At 42.5% G+C, this 15,985-nt stretch overlaps 1 protein-coding gene across 19 annotated transcripts in view; it reads left to right on the top strand.

The window, feature by feature from the left end:
- Positions 1–15,985, top strand: part of chd3 (chromodomain helicase DNA binding protein 3) — a 54,602-nt gene that overhangs the window by 1,631 nt on the left and 36,986 nt on the right. For 13 of the 19 annotated variants that reach the window (XR_016114282.1, XR_016114283.1, XR_016114280.1 and 10 more), the window contains exons 2-22: positions 606–730; positions 806–994; positions 1,150–1,277; positions 1,650–1,897; positions 1,972–2,310; positions 2,369–2,544; positions 5,402–5,671; positions 6,092–6,316; positions 6,431–6,654; positions 7,375–7,506; positions 7,563–7,662; positions 7,761–7,952; positions 9,791–9,991; positions 10,074–10,211; positions 11,324–11,445; positions 12,253–12,426; positions 13,246–13,387; positions 13,473–13,604; positions 13,664–13,781; positions 14,929–15,053; positions 15,128–15,359. Coding sequence is in view for 13 of the 19 variants with exons in the window: in XM_088990738.1 (XP_088846864.1) it covers positions 606–730; positions 806–994; positions 1,150–1,277; positions 1,650–1,897; positions 1,972–2,310; positions 2,369–2,544; positions 5,402–5,671; positions 6,092–6,316; positions 6,431–6,654; positions 7,375–7,506; positions 7,563–7,662; positions 7,761–7,952; positions 9,791–9,991; positions 10,074–10,211; positions 11,324–11,445; positions 12,253–12,426; positions 13,246–13,387; positions 13,473–13,604; positions 13,664–13,781; positions 14,929–15,053; positions 15,128–15,359 (3,732 nt within the window). In the remaining 6 variants the exon portion in view is untranslated. The remainder of the gene's footprint in view (positions 1–605; positions 731–805; positions 995–1,149; positions 1,278–1,649; positions 1,898–1,971; positions 2,311–2,368; positions 2,545–5,401; positions 5,672–6,091; positions 6,317–6,430; positions 6,655–7,374; positions 7,507–7,562; positions 7,663–7,760; positions 7,953–9,790; positions 9,992–10,073; positions 10,212–11,323; positions 11,446–12,252; positions 12,427–13,245; positions 13,388–13,472; positions 13,605–13,663; positions 13,782–14,928; positions 15,054–15,127; positions 15,360–15,985) is intronic. The other 6 variants (XM_088990729.1, XM_088990730.1, XM_088990737.1 and 3 more) reach the window with 6 other exon arrangements.

Genomic DNA, 15,985 nt, shown 5'->3' with positions numbered 1-15,985 from the left:
AGTTGCGTTTTCGCCGCTGTTTCACATTTGTCCATACCGCTGTCTTGGTTTTTAGCTAAACGTTTTACAGTATCGGGCTTTATTTGGGCTAATCTATTGGTTGTAGTTTGGGTCATGTCGCCACCGAGATTGAAAGACATGCAATAATATTGAACACATTGTATGTTGATATTATTGCAAGACTGATCTGAATTAGTTGGGTTTACCAATTTCTATGAAATAATGAAGACACCCTTAGCATGTTGTGTCTCTCCCAATCAATTTCCTCTTTTAGTATTAGGTTCATTGGCAACTTAAAATTCTCCAAAGATGTCTCCCGCAATAGGCCAGAAACCAGTCTTGGGTGTACCCCATGGCTCACCCCAAAAGCTTGATAGTAAATGGCTGACCATTAAAGATGTTGCTACAAAAATCTGTTTGGATTGGATTGGATTTGCCTTTATTAGTCTCGCAGTGGAGAAATTTACATTTCACAGCAGCAACGTGAGGAAAGGAAGAAGTAGAAAAACAAAATACAGGCGCTGCTGGAAATTGTGGTGACTTATTTATTTCGCGTAGATCCATGATAGTCTGTTACTTTCTCACCAGTGTCTTTTCCCCCTTAGAAGAAGAGGCGGACACGTCCGACAGGGAGGTCCCGTGTAGGAAGAAAGGACGCCCAAAGAAGAAGAAGGACACTAAACAAGATAAAGAGGGGAAACCCGTGAGGGTGAAAAAGCGCAAAAAGATCGTACGTCGGACGCCGCATCCGCTGACTGCTCCGTGATCTTATGAGCCTCTCCTTACGGTTTTATCGTCTGCTCAGGACAGCGATGTAGAGCGGGATTCGGCGCGGGACAGAGACTTCGGTGATCTCTCGGACAGCGTCGCCGGTGGCTATGGCTCTAGCGAGAACAAAAAGAGAAAGAAGCACAAAGAGAAGAAGGAGAAGAAAACCAAGAGGAACAAAAAAAATGACGAGGAACGAGACAGCAGCCAAGAGGCAACCACAAGGGTAATGTCAAAAATAAAAATGGATGCTAACTTTTAGACTATGGAATCCGAACAGGTTCCCAAATTGTGTTACATCACCTTTTCTTTTCAAAGCGTTCAATCCGTGTTTGGGAATTGATTTGGATTGGGTTTGTAATTGTGGTTCTTGCTCTTTAGCAGCCCGTGGAGCAGAAGACCTCAGCCCAGCTTGCAAAGGAATGGGGTCTGGAGGATGTTGATCATACCTTCACAGAGGAAGACTACAGGGAGCTCACCAACTACAAGGCCTTCAGTCAGTATATGAGGTACAACTCTGACTTTCTTTACTCATTCACTGCCAGACGATGTGTAAAAATGTGTCCACTCCAGTGCCAGGGTTTTTGGCATTTTCACTCAAATTGCAGGACCCACAGAATATTGAAGTCTTAGGACTACATCAACATTCAATGCAGCGTAAGAAACCTTAGACTCGCTTGTTTCATTAAAAAAAAGAGTTAATTCCCAAGTCATACCTTTCCGGAGTTATCTGAGCTTGAAATTGGGGCGGCTGTACAAAAGCCAAATGCTGCCCCCTCGTGGGAGGGAAAAACATTGCCAGAGGTCTGACCAGCACATTAGTGAATGAGTTAATTCCTCCGCACCAGTTAGCCAATTCAAATTGTGATTCCCTCTTCCAGGCCCATGATCGCCAAGAAGAACCCCAAGATTCCCATGTCCAAGATGATGACCATCCTGGGGGCCAAGTGGCGGGAATTTAGTTTCAACAACCCCTTCAAAGGCAACGCCGCCGCTGTGGCGGCCGCTGCGGCCGCGGCCGCCATCGCCGTCGCTGAGCAGGTCTCCGCGGCGGCCGCCTCGCCCGCGCCACCCCCTACCCTCCCGCAACCGCCACCCATCCGGAAAGCCAAGACGAAAGAAGGGAAAGGTCAGTATTGGGTCCTGGTTGACGTCGAGAGAAAATCAGCGGGTTTTTTTTTTTTAAGTGTTTGGGTTGTGCAGGGCCAGGTTACAAGAAGCGCGGTAAAAGTTCTCGAGTCTCTGACAAGAAAAAGGCTTTGGCTGCAGCCAAAGCGAAAAAAATGGCACCCGTTCGTCTCAAACTTTCCCCAATGTGCGCCAAGAGGAAGAAGAGCTGCTCCGTGAGTACGGGCACGGCTTTTGCGCGGGTGTCGCTGGCGGTCGGGCTTAACCTGGCGTGTCTCCACCAGAGCGACGACCTTGACGAAGACCAGTCGGAGCAGGAGGACTCCAGCGTCCATAGCTCCTCAGTTCGCTTCGACAGCTCGGCCCGCGTCAAGAAGAACAAGCGCGGGCGACCGGCCAAGAAGAAGAAGAAGAGTAAGCGCGGCCCGCGGGGGCGCACTTGAAACGCCTTTCATTTGCCTCACTTTTCCAGTCGCGGGTGAGGAGGAGGGCGACGGCTACGAGACGGATCACCAGGACTACTGCGAGGTGTGCCAGCAGGGCGGCGAGATCATCCTCTGTGACACGTGCCCGCGAGCGTACCACCTGGTGTGTTTGGAGCCCGAGCTGGAAAAGGCTCCCGAGGGCAAGTGGAGCTGCCCTCACTGCGTGAGTCTCGCGACTTTGCACAAGGACCTGATCCTAGGGGGACAAAAAAAATTGCTGGGAAGCAACGAATTTGTCGGAGCATGCATATTCGGTTCATCAACCTGTGTGCGGCGTACGTGTGTATGTGTATTTGTGTCTTCTTCTTCTTTTCCTTTCGGCTTTTCCCTTCAGAGGTCGCCACAGTGAATCATTGTCCTCCATCTTTCCCGGTTTTGTGCATCCTCTTCTCTCACACCAGCTACCTTCATGTCCTCTTTGACCAAATCCATAAACCTCCTCTTCGGTCTCCTGCCTGGCAGTTCAAGATTCAGCATCCTTCTCCCGATATAGTCACTCTCTCTCCTGTGGACATGTCCAAACCATCTCAGTCTGGCTTCTCTGACATTCTCTCCAAAGCCTCTAATATGAGTTGTCCCTCTAATGTACTCATTCCTGATCCTATCCAACCTGGTCACTCCCAAAAAAAAAAACCCTCAACATCTTCAGCTCTGCTACCTCCAGCTCTGCTTCCTGTCTTTTCTTCAGTGGCACTGTCTCCAGTCCAAACATCATGGCTGGTCCCACCACTGTTTTATACACTTTTCCTTTCATCCTTCACACACATATATTCCGTCTTGCTGCGACTGATCTTCATTCCTTTCCTTTCATATCTCCACATCTCTAGTTTCTCCGCCACCTGTTCCCTGTTCTCGCTACAGATCACAATGTCATCTGCAAACATCATGGTCCAAGGAGATTCTTGTCTAACATCGTCTGTCAGCCTGTCCATCACCATAGCAAATAAGAAGGGGCTCAGAGCTGACCCCTGGTGGAGTCCCACCTCCACCTTGAATTCCTCAGTCACACCGACAGCACACCTCACAACTGTCTTACAGTCATGATACATGTCTTGCACCGCTCTGACATACTTTTCTGCCACCCCAGTCTTCCTCATGCAATACCACAGCTCTTCTTTGGGCACCCTGTCATACGCTTTCTCCAGATCTACAAAGACACAATGCAATTCCTTCTGACCTTCTCTGTACTTCTCTATCAGCATTCTTAAAGTAAACACTGCATCTGTCGTACTCTTTTTTGGCATGAAGCCATACTGCTGCTCACAAATGTTCACTTCTGCTGTTAGTTTAGCTTCAACTACTCTTTCCCAGAGTTTCATTGTATGGCTCATCAACTTGATTCCTCTGTAGTTAGTACAACTCTGCACATCTCCTTTGTTCTTAAAAATGGGCACGAGTACACTTTGTCTCCATTCTTCAGGCATCTGTTCACCATCTACGATCTTGTTGAATAACCCAGTCAGGAACACCACCGCCACCTCTCCAAGACATTTCCATACCTCGATTGGTAAATCATCAGGCCCGAGTGCCTTTCCCCCCTTCATCCTCTTCAGCGCCCTCCTCACTTCATCCTTGCTAATGTTTGCTACGTCTTGGTCCACAACAGTCACATCTTCTACTCTTTGTTCCTTCTCATTTTCCTCATTCATCAATTCTTCAAAGTACTCTTTCCATCTTGCCATCACACTACTGGCACCCCTTAATACATTGCCATCTCTATCCTTAATCCTTAATAAAGATCAGTCTCGCCTTCATTGCTGTCCAGCCGAGCATACAAGTCATCATAGACCTCTTGTTTGGTCTTTGCCACCTTTACTTTTACCGTACGCTGCATCTCCTTGTACTGCTGTCTACTCTCGTCCGTCCTCTCAGTGTCCCACTTCTTCTTTGCTAACCTCTTTCTCTGTATACACTCCTGCACTCCCCATTCCACCACCAAGTCTCCTTATCTACCTTTCTCCCACTCGACACACCAAGTACTTTCCGACCCGTGTCTCTGATTATGTTCGCTGTAGTTCGCCAGTCATCTGGAAGGACCTCTTGCCCACCCAGTGCTTGTCTTACCTCCTTCCTAAATGTCATGCAACACTCTTCCTTTTTCAACTTCCACCATTTTGTCCTCACTTCAGCCTTTGGTTTCTTCATCTTCCTCACTGCCAGCGTCATCCTACACACCACCAACCTATGCTGTCTGGCTACACTCTCACCAACCACTACTTTGCAGTCACTGATTTCCTTTAGATGGCGCCGTTGACACAAAATGTAGTCTACCTGTGTACTTCTGCCTCCATTCTTATAGATCACCCTATGTTCCTGTCTCTTCTGAAAGAAAGTATTCACAATAGCCATTTCCATTCTCTGTCACCATCTGTCCTTCAGCGTTCCTCATCTGGAGTCCAAACCTGCCCATCACCTCCTCATCATCTTTGTTTCCTGCGCCAACATGTCCATTGAAGTCTCCACCAATTACAACCCTCTCACTTCTCGGGATGTTCTGTATGACTTCATCAAAGTCCTACCAAAATTTCTCCTCTCCGCCAGCTCACATCCTCCTTGTGGGGCATACCCACAAACAACATTGAACATCACGCCTTCAATTTCTAGCTTCAGACTCATCGTTCTATCTGATACTCTTTTTATTTCTAAGACATTCCTAACAAACTCCTCTTTTAAGATAACCCCAACTCCATTTCTCTTTCTGTCTTCACTTCATTCCCTGCATTATGTCAACCAGCTCTTTATTTATTTATTTATTTATTTATTTATTTATTTATTTATTTTTACAGTATGTACACGTCTATGTGTGTGTGTGTGTGTGTGTGTGTGTGTGTGTGTGTGTGTGTGTGTGTGTGTGTGTGTGTGTGTGTGTGTGTGTGTGTGTGTGTGTGTGTGTGTGTGTCGATTTAAAAAAAAGAGCTGGTTTTGGAATAAGGTAAATATTGTATGTTGGATGAATCGCCCGCTAATTTTGAGACTTTAATGTTGACCACCTTCTCCTTCTGTCCCCCTTCCCAAAAAAGGAAAAAGAAGGAATCCAGTGGGAAGCAAAAGAGGAATATTTTGAGGACTTTGAGGAGGATGTGGAAGAGAGGACCATGTCGCAGGTCAGGGTGGGGGTCGAGGAGGAGGAGGACGACGACGATGACGACCACATGGAGTTCTGTCGGGTGTGTAAAGACGGAGGTGAACTGTTGTGCTGTGACACCTGCACCTCGTCCTACCACATCCACTGTCTAAACCCTCCACTGCCAGAGATCCCCAACGGAGAATGGTTGTGTCCACGATGCACGGTTAGTTCCTCTGACACGCTGCCCACTTCGCCCGCTTACTGTGATGGCGCCAAAATAACGCCTGGCAGGCATTTGTTACCCTTCCACTTTCAGATAAAACCATTTTTCAGTTTTTACGACTTCTCACAAGCAACATTTTTTGTGTGTGTGTGCTTGACTTTGCAGCCTCTTTCATCGAAATACGTTTTCCCTTTTGTCTTTCTTCTTTTCCGTCCTCCCGCTTGAAATGTCTTAAGTGTCAAAAGATTGCACACCAATTACCTCTACGTCCACATCGGCAAGATGTCTTTTGGACTTCAGGAGCAGAGAAAAACAAATCAAAACAAAAAACATTTAGCATGAAATTCAAATAAATTGTCCCTTCTTGTCTTTTCCGTCTCCACATTTTTCCTTCATCCCCTCTCGTTGTTTCACCTTTAGTGCCCGCCCATTAAAGGACGCGTGCAAAAGATTCTCCACTGGCGGTGGGGCGAGCCTCCTCCTCCGGTTCCCGCCCCACAAACGGACGCGCCGCCCGCTACGGATGTGACGACCGACCAGCCGCCCCCACCGCCACCCCCCATGAAAGGCCGGGCCGAGCGTGAGTTCTTCGTCAAGCTGGTGGGACAGTCCTACTGGCACTGCACTTGGATCACTGAGCTTCAGGTGAAACCCCCCAAAAATAATTACCCGTTGTGATTCTTTTTGCCACAAATCCAAAATCGAGAAACCCCAAAAGCAACACAAAGATTGGCATAAAAAATGTGGCCACCTTTCCAGTTGGAGATTTTCCACTCGGTGATGTACCGGAACTACCAGAGGAAGACGGACATGGACGAGCCGCCCGCTTTGGACTATGGCTCCAGCGGCGAGGACGAGAGCGCGGCCAGTAAAAGTGACAAGCGGCGCGCCAAAGACCCGGAATACGCCCTCATGGAAGACAAGTACTACAAGTACGGCATCAAAGCCGAGTGGATGATGATCCATCGCATCATCAACCACAGGTAAAGTGTATAAAGATATTTTTTTCCATCCTTCCCGCCTTCCCTTGGTCCCATTTCCTTTGTTCCTTTCCTACGTTCTTCCCTTCTTGTTTCTGTGTCCCCCATCCCTCCATTCATTCCTTCCTTCCTTCCTTCCTTCCTTCCTTCCTTCCTTCCTTCCTTCCTTCCTTCCTTCCTTCCTTCCTTCCTTCCTTCCTTCCTTCCTTCCCTACTTACTTACTTACTTACTTACTTACTTCCCTACTTACTTACTTACTGCCTGCCTTCGTTCCTTCCTTCCTCGCTTCCTTTTCTCCTCTTTAACCCACGCCTTCCTTCCTTCATGTTTTCTTTCCTTCCTTGCTCCTTTCCCTACTTTCTTTCTTCTTCTTTTCCTCTTCCAACTCTCCCCTTTTCTCATTTTTGTCTTCTCTTCCCTTCATACATCCGCATTTCACTGCTTCTACTGTCGCGTCTTTCTTTTAGCGATACATCGGTCCTACCGTTTTTCAAAATGAGCACCAGTGTTCAAATATGAGTATTCCCCGAGTCCCAAGAACTGGACTTTGGCTTCAAAAGGTTTCAAGCGGAGTTCATCATCCATTTTGCGGGGCATAATTTGTCGGCTAGGAGTGTTGTCAACCATGTGCATGTCAGGCCGGTAAAATAGTATACATGTTATATAGTATTGTCTCCAAGTTGCGCTTTGCATACCTTATTTTATGTTGCGCTGCGTACCAGTGTGGACAAAAAGGGGATGTACCATTACCTGGTCAAGTGGAGAGACCTGACCTATGATCAGTGCACCTGGGAACAAGACCAAATGGATATCCCCGACTTTGTCATCTACAAGGCCAACTACTGGAGACACAGGTACGCCCTTCGACTCCTTTCGCTAATGCGGTCCAGCTCACGGAAGCATTTTCTAGGGACGCCACCACAAAGGAAGACCCCGATAAACCCCGGCGGATACGAAGCAAGAGTCAGGATGGCGACGACGAGCCTTCTCCCGCTTCACCCGTCACTGACGTGAGCTCGCCGCGCCGTCTCAGTGTGTGTGTGTGTGTGTGGGGGGGGGGGTAACCGTCATTGTGCCTGCTTTTAAAATCTCGTCATCCTTTTCATAGCCGACGATAAAATACGAGGATCAGCCCGACTTTGTGACGTCGACGGGGGGCACGTTGCACTTGTACCAGATGGAGGGTCTCAACTGGCTTCGCTTTTCCTGGGCTCAAGGCACCGACACCATTCTGGCGGACGAGATGGGTCTGGGCAAGACCATCCAGACCATCGTCTTTCTCTACTCGCTCTTTAAAGAGGTACTGGGCTTTTTTATTTTTTTGAGCGTATCAAAATTTAGCCCAGGGCTAGTTGGCCATCGCCAACAAAAAAACAAAAAAAAAAATCCTCATAGAGGGGAAGGGTAACATACCTGTCAACTTATATGTTTTCCCCGTATTTTACAAGTTTTTTTAGCATTCCAAATAATGTGTGGAGTACTACAACTTTTATACGGAAAAAAAAATTGTGAACCGATCTTCCAAAGACAATTTTGGATCAAATCCAGTTGGTCTCAACTGCTGGTCACCAATGACAATACTGCCGCTTATCGCTACTATTGTCACAGCAAACTAGCAAAAGTCATCCTCAATCGTATATATTTTTTATCGCTGCGTACGGTAGGATTGCTTAAAGCATAACGTGCGCATGCGCAGTAAGCTGTCTGCATTTCCTCTTGTCAGTAATGTTTTTTTCATCATTTCAAATAATGTGCGGCATACTACAACTTTTATACGGGAATTGTAATCATTTATAAGGGGCTTTATAATATTAGCCAAGGTTGACTGGTATGGGGTAAGGGTGTGATTGGTGGTGGTGATTAAAGGACAACCGACGTCACTTTTTTGTTTTTTAACTGACATCAGAAAAACGTTTTATAGCATCTAAAATACCCAAAACACGCAGTAGGATATTTTTAGTCAAATGCAAAACACCAATAAAAATGACTTCAAGTGTCCAAAATCTACCCCAAAAAAATTGAGCTGCGAATTGGGCATTTTCAGAAAGTCCCGCCCCCAGTTCGTGACGTCACACCAAGACGTCTTGCATCGCTTGTGAATCAAAACAATGGCTTCAGATTCGGAGAATATGATTTCTTGTTACACATCCAGTTATGAATATGATTCAAATAGTTCTGAAGAGGAAAGCATACATGTTTGCAATCGATTAACGAATTATATGTGCTATTTTGAGGCAACATTGGGGGAAAATCTCTCACCCAAAAAAACAGAGGCACAAAATGGCGACCTCCAGTGGCCACCTCCGCTTCCACAGGCTGATAAATTCCTTATATGGAGCTTGGATGCCCTCTTCTGGCGGCTTTTGGGTGCAACACGGTTCTCAGACCAAACATGTACAGCAAAATACATTGACGTGATGGAAGGACTGCCACAATGTGTCTTTTTTTCGGTCAGGGGGCGGTCCTTTCGTGACGTCACGTACATACTCGTCACCAACTCAAAAACAAGACTTCCTGAATATTCAGAGCGAGCCTTAAAACGTAAAATATAGCTATATGCGGTGGAATCTTTGTAAAATACGCTCAGTCGAAATCATTTGAAGCCATTTTACAAATTATGGACACAACTTGTCCGGAGACGTCAGTTGTCCTTTAAGGGGGTGGTAGGACCAGACCGGAAATACCACCCTGTTCATTTCATTTTTTATTGTTTGTTGTTGCATGGATTATTTTTGCTCCATGTACAGCACAGGTGTCAAAATCAAGGCCCGGAGGCCAAATCTGGCCCGCCACATCATTTTATTCAGCCCGCAACAACAAATAAAACGTGAAATTCCATGTTGCTTGCTGAAGTCCAAACCAAAATTTCAAATTGTCTCAAGTAAAACACAATAACAGTCATTTGTTTGTTGTGCGTTCAGTATGTAACAATGTTCCCCGCAGCAAAAAAATGAATTTGACACCCTTGATGGACAGCATTTTGGTGACACAGGTTGTTCCAAAGTGCTTTCAGGATACAAGACTGACATTTTTCCATGATTATCTTTTTCCATGTGCAAACATTTTAAAATACAAAGTTATCTTTTGTTTCAGAAAAAAATGGAATTATGAAGGTTTTTTTTTCTCTGTATGTTCCAGGGTCACACCAAGGGTCCCTTCCTGGTCAGCGCCCCGCTGTCCACCATCATCAACTGGGAGCGTGAGTTTGAGATGTGGGCGCCCGACTTCTACGTGGTCACGTACACGGGCGACAAGGACAGCCGAGCCATCATCCGCGAAAACGAGTTCTCCTTCGATGACTCGCTCGCCAAGGCTGGGAAGAAGCCTTTTAAGATGAGGGTGAGATGCAGCGTCGCGGATACGCGCCAATCGCATGCGCAAATGTTGATGTTTTTTTGTTTTTGTTTTTTTTCCGGCTCAGAGAGACGCGCCGATAAAGTTCCACGTACTTCTAACCTCTTACGAGCTGGTGACCATCGACCAGACGGCGCTCAAGTCCATCGACTGGGCCTGCCTGGTGGTGGACGAGGCTCACCGCCTTAAAAATAATCAGTCCAAGGTACGCGCGCCCCCGGCAACGCCAATTCTACGTAACCGTCATGTGTCCCTTGTATTTTTGAGGAGAAAAAGAAACGCAGTTGAACTCCATCGTGAATAGAAAATGACCCCACAAGAATAAAAAGGTTTATATTACTAGTGTATGCCACAAGATGACTGCAATTTGAGCTAAATGAAGGCCCTCAACACAACTCGACATAGTTCATTTTTTCCAAGAAGGTGGAAATATTTTTATTTTATTAATTTTTTTATGATTATTGTTTTGGCTTGAAGACTAACCAAATGATGAATTTGCACTCCCCCAAATTAAATGAATAAATAAATAAATAATTCCATCATGACATCATTACAGTATTACATAAATTCATAAATAAATAGATGAATAAATGAATGAATAGATGAATACATGGATAAAAATTGGTAAATAAATAAAGAAACAAATAAAACAAATAAATAAATAAACATGAAAAAAGTTGTAACAGTCCGACTGCTAAGTCCTTTTTTTGACATATTGTGACATTGAAATTGCTTTTTTTTTTTTTGAAGAAAGAAGAAAGAAAAAAAAAAATTCACTTCTATTTTCTGGTAGATTTTTTTCCCCAGATTTTTATGAAAAGTAATATTTATACAAAAATAAAAGTATTTCCCTGTCAGAAACTCACAATATTCATTTGTGATAGAAGTCTGAGAGAAAAAGCTTCAGTCAGATGAAAATGAATTGCTTCTTTGACATCCATTTGTTTTAGGACCATCATTCAGAACAAAAATCAACTGCTACTATGATTTTAATGTAAGGTTTTGGTGGCTAAATTCTGTAATGTTATGCGAATAGTCATATTTTTCCTTCTCAGATAAAACTATTGTATTATGATAATGAAGTCCCAATTCAAAGTGAAAACCCCATAAAAAACAACACCATTTGTTGTTGCAAAAATTGAACTTTCTTTCTGTTGAATATGCCATTAGTTCTTTCAAACAACACGTTCACGATTTATTTGACGATGGTAACCTCACTTTTTGGTGGACGGAGCTGGCGCATCATGATGGTCCTGAGCTCTTCTTGTGCACCCTCCGGTGGCCGAGATTTCTTTAAAAAACGCAATTGTTTTGCAGTTTTTTCGGCGTCTGAACGACTACAAGATTGACCACAAGCTGCTACTGACGGGAACGCCGCTACAGAACAACCTGGAAGAGCTTTTCCATCTGCTCAATTTCCTCACGCCCAACCGCTTCAAGTAGGACGCATGCATGCACACGTACAGAATGACTTGCGTTGTTCTATTTCATGTTGTCTACGTATTGTAGGTTAAGAATAAATCGTTGAGAATAAATGGGATTATTTTGAAAAATAAATCTCACTATTCGAAGAGTAAAATCTCAATTGAGAGTTGAGTTAACTTTTTCTGCAACACTGAGTTAATTTGTATTTTTAGATTTTTTATGTTATCCCGTTAATTTTTTTTCTATAATTTTTATTTTTATTTTTTTGCCCAAAATCCCCCGAGCGTGTTCTGAAAATTAAGTTGTAATTTGCATTTTTGGCGAATACATTGCTATATTTTTACAACATGAGTGAAATGAATTAATAACATAGATTTTTTTCCCCAAAAAATATTAAAATTCTATAAAAAGAATTAAGTGTGAATACTCTGAATTAAAAACAAGTAGTATTATTATGAGGATTTTTTTCAGATAATATTTTGTAGTATTATTTTTAAGTGTTGATACAAAGTTGTCTTATTTTGTTGAAGAAAAAATGAAATGACGTCATAATATTCAGGGAAAATAAACATACACAATATAATATAATAATATATATATAATATAAACATACACACAAACATATATAATTTCTGTATTTATTTTAGAAAAGATCCATTCTGACCAAAATAAGATATTTCACAGAAAAAGTGGCCGTGTATAATGACGAGAATTACATCGGATTTTATCTAGAAATTTGTTTTCCTTGACTCCCAAATTGTATTCCCTTGAGTAAAAATAAGCGATGGACACGTGAATGAAGTCCTCTTCTGTGAATGCAGCAACTTGGACGGCTTCCTGGAGGAGTTTGCCGACATCTCTAAAGAGGATCAGATCAAGAAACTGCACGACCTGCTGGGGCCTCACATGTTGCGGCGCCTCAAGGCTGACGTCTTCAAGAACATGCCCTCCAAGACCGAGCTCATCGTGCGGGTGGAACTCAGCCCCATGCAGAAGTAACAAACTCTTAAGAAATCTCATCTAACCTACCCCCCATCTATATGTTTATTTATTTATGCATGTATTTATGTGTTCTCTCATGTGTTCATTTATTTATTTGTCTGTTGATTTAGTTTCCTATTTATGTTCTTTGTTCATCCATTTTGTTTATTCAGGTTATTTATTTATTTATTTATTTATCTATTTATTTACTTATTTATTTATGTTGTGTTTGTTGAATCGCCAATAACCAATAATCTGATCCAGCATTTAAAAAAATATTCTAATTGCTTTTTTAGAACATAATTCACTCATAACATAATTAAACAACATCAGGAATTGAACAGTTTGTCCGCCATGATGCCGTTCAATAGACATTGTGCTGCTCCTAATTCTCTTGGAGGAGCAAAGTCCAATGCTTGAAGTTGTGTTTTTCCAAAAAGAAAGTCACCGTAAATATGCGTTCACTATTATCCTTTCGAGAATTATTTGCCGTTACCCGTTCCCGAGATAAATGTCTCAAATCTTCGGAAAATGATTTTTTTAGTATGTCAGTACATACTGAGAATTGTTTGTTTGTTTGTTTTCAATTTGTTTGTTATTTATCTATTTGTGTTTATTTATGTATTTACTTGTTTGTTTATTTTTTCTACATTTATTTTGTTTGTTTATTCATTTGTGTGTTTATTTATTTATTTATTTGTTTGTGTGTGTGTGTGTGTGTGTGTGTGTGTGTGTGTGTGTGTGTGTGCGTGTGCGTGCGTGTGTGTGTGTGTGTGTGTGTGTGTGTGTGTGTGTGTGTGTGTGTGTGTGTGTGTGTGTGTGTTCAAACACAGAAAGTACTACAAGCTGATTTTAACCAAGAACTTTGAGGCTCTGAACTCCAAAGGCGGCGGAAATCAAGTCTCCCTGCTGAACATCATGATGGACCTGAAGAAGTGCTGCAATCATCCCTACCTCTTCCCCGTCGCTTCCATGGTGGGAAAAGTCCTCTTGTTTTTGTGACCGCCGCCTAAAAAAAGAAAAAAAAAACATTTAGTGTCAAATGCTCCTTTCATTGCAGGAGGCCCAGAAAACGCCCAATGGCGCTTACGAAGGCTCTGCCCTCGCAAAGGCGTCTGGGAAACTGACCCTGCTGCAAAAGATGCTGCGGAAACTCAAGCAGCAGGGACACCGGGTGCTGGTTTTCTCACAGGTAAATCGTCATGACTCTTTCCATCTGAGGAGGTTTTGGTGACGCTTGCCTCTTTGCAGATGACCAAAATGTTGGACTTGCTGGAAGACTTCCTGGATTACGAAGGTTATAAGTATGAAAGGATCGACGGCGGGATCACCGGAGCGCTTCGGCAAGAAGCCATCGACCGCTTCAACGGTGAGTTTATATTTTTTGTGTTAGGAGAATTCCATGAGGTGTTTTTCTGTCGAATAAAAGCAATTAAAAGAAACATTTAGTTCAATTAAAATCATAGAATGTATTTATTTATTTATATGTCTTTCTTTCTTTATTTTTTTTAATTAATGTATTTATTTTCATTAATTTATCAAACCTCTGAAAATGGGTGACATTGATTCGCTGTGGCAACCCCGAGAAGGGAAAAACCGAAAGGAAAAGAAGATTTTCATGAATGTATTTACAGTAAAGTCTCGTTATATCGATATTCAAGGGAGTCCGAACAAATATCGATATAACCGGGACTATCGATATATCCGACCCTGTTTGCATGTAATTTTCTCCGTGCGCGCACAGAAATAAATATCGATATAACAAGGACTATCGATATATCCGATATCGATATAACGAGACTTTACTGTATTTAGTTTATTTTAAAAAAAATGAAGTCTTATTTTTGTAATATCCTCATGTTTAGGGCCCAAGCCATTCAAAAAAAAAAAAATCGGACAATATTTGACTCATTCAAAATTGATAAAAATCTGCAATTAATAAAAAAAGAATTCCTGTTGAAGTCTTACTGGGAGAAAAAAAAGAGTCAAGTTTTTTTTAAAGATAAAAATCACTGAATAACAGACATTTCTTGGTGTGAAAAATCTTATGAGAGCGAATTTCATTGTTTCCGGATAAAATCGTCATCATACAAAAACTTTTTTTTTTCATACAATCATCAGGTTGGAGATTTTCAACATTATACAACTGTTAATCTCAGTAATAAACAAAAAAAATTGTAGAAAATTCGTTAAAAAAAAAAAGAATAAACTCTTAGTGGCGCCTCTGTTAATTTTACGAGAGTTAAATTGCATTTTTCCCATGAAAAGTAGCCACAAAACGGTGTTTTAGATCTCTAGGAATCTGATGAAAAAAAATGTGTTCTTTCAATAAAACTAAGGTCTAATTGTCCAAGTGTAATTTTACTGGGCTACTTTTCTCTCACCCTTAAAAAAATCCTATTGGATAATTGCTTATTTTTCACAGAATTAAAACCACAATTTTTTTGTCTTTACAAAATATCCTTTTTTTCAGTACATTGCTAATGTTCTTTGGAACTATGCTTTTCTATGGGAAGCTCCCGGCGCTTGTCAGTTTTGTTTCCTGCTCTCCACTCGGGCGGGTGGTTTGGGCATTAACTTGGCCACGGCCGACACCGTTGTCATCTTCGATTCCGACTGGAACCCCCACAATGACATTCAGGTAAGCCGCACCCCTGCAAACCATTCGACAACACCTTCGAGATGATCTCAGAAGCATTTTGCTCCGTCCTTCAGGCCTTCAGTCGGGCTCACCGCATCGGGCAAGCCAACAAGGTGATGATCTACCGCTTTGTGACGCGAGCCAGTGTGGAGGAGCGCATCACCCAAGTGGCCAAGAGGAAGATGATGCTGACCCACCTGGTGGTCCGGCCCGGCCTGGGCTCCAAAGCCGGCTCCATGACCAAGCAGGAACTGGACGACATCCTCAAGTTTGGAACCGAGGAGCTTTTCAAAGATGAAGGAGAAGGTGACCAAACAGAGCATGAGTCAGTGATGTGAGGGTGATTAGGCAGGAGGTCGCAGGTTGACTCACCATGGCTTTTATTTTATTTATTTGTCTTTATTTGTTTCTTTTTATTTATTTATTTGTGTTTTTATTTATTTTCTAAAGCGAAATTGTCAAAATATTACAGAAACTTGCAAAATGTTGCAAAGTTACTTTAACTCTACTATAGGGTACTATATTGTTTTAAGTTAGGATTTCTAGAAAAAATTGCAGTGTTACAAAATTTAATTTGTGAAAAAGGCATTTTATTATTTTATTATTATTATTATTATTATTTTTTATTATTATTATTATCACATTTTTGTTTTGTGTTTTTAAGAGAAATAATAATAATACATTTAATTTCTAAGCGCCTTTCAAAACTCTCAAGGAAACGTTAAATACTCAATTTTCACAGAATGATATTGCAAAAAAAGTAGTCCGAATTTTCGGGAACTAGGTGGGGACACCCTGAATTGGTTGCCAGAAGGGCACACAGAGACAAACAACCCTTCGCTCTCACACTCACACCAAGGGCCAATTTTGAGTGTTCAATCAGCCTGTAATGGATGTTTTGGAATATGGGAGGAAACCAGAAAAAAACTGAG

The sequence above is a fragment of the Hippocampus bargibanti genome, linkage group LG02, assembly GCF_051943395.1.
Source record: "Hippocampus bargibanti isolate YZ-2025 linkage group LG02, ASM5194339v1, whole genome shotgun sequence".
Lineage (NCBI taxonomy): Eukaryota > Metazoa > Chordata > Actinopteri > Syngnathiformes > Syngnathidae > Hippocampus > Hippocampus bargibanti.
Note: the sequence above shows the minus strand (reverse complement) of the source record. Positions and strands in the feature narration are given on the sequence as shown.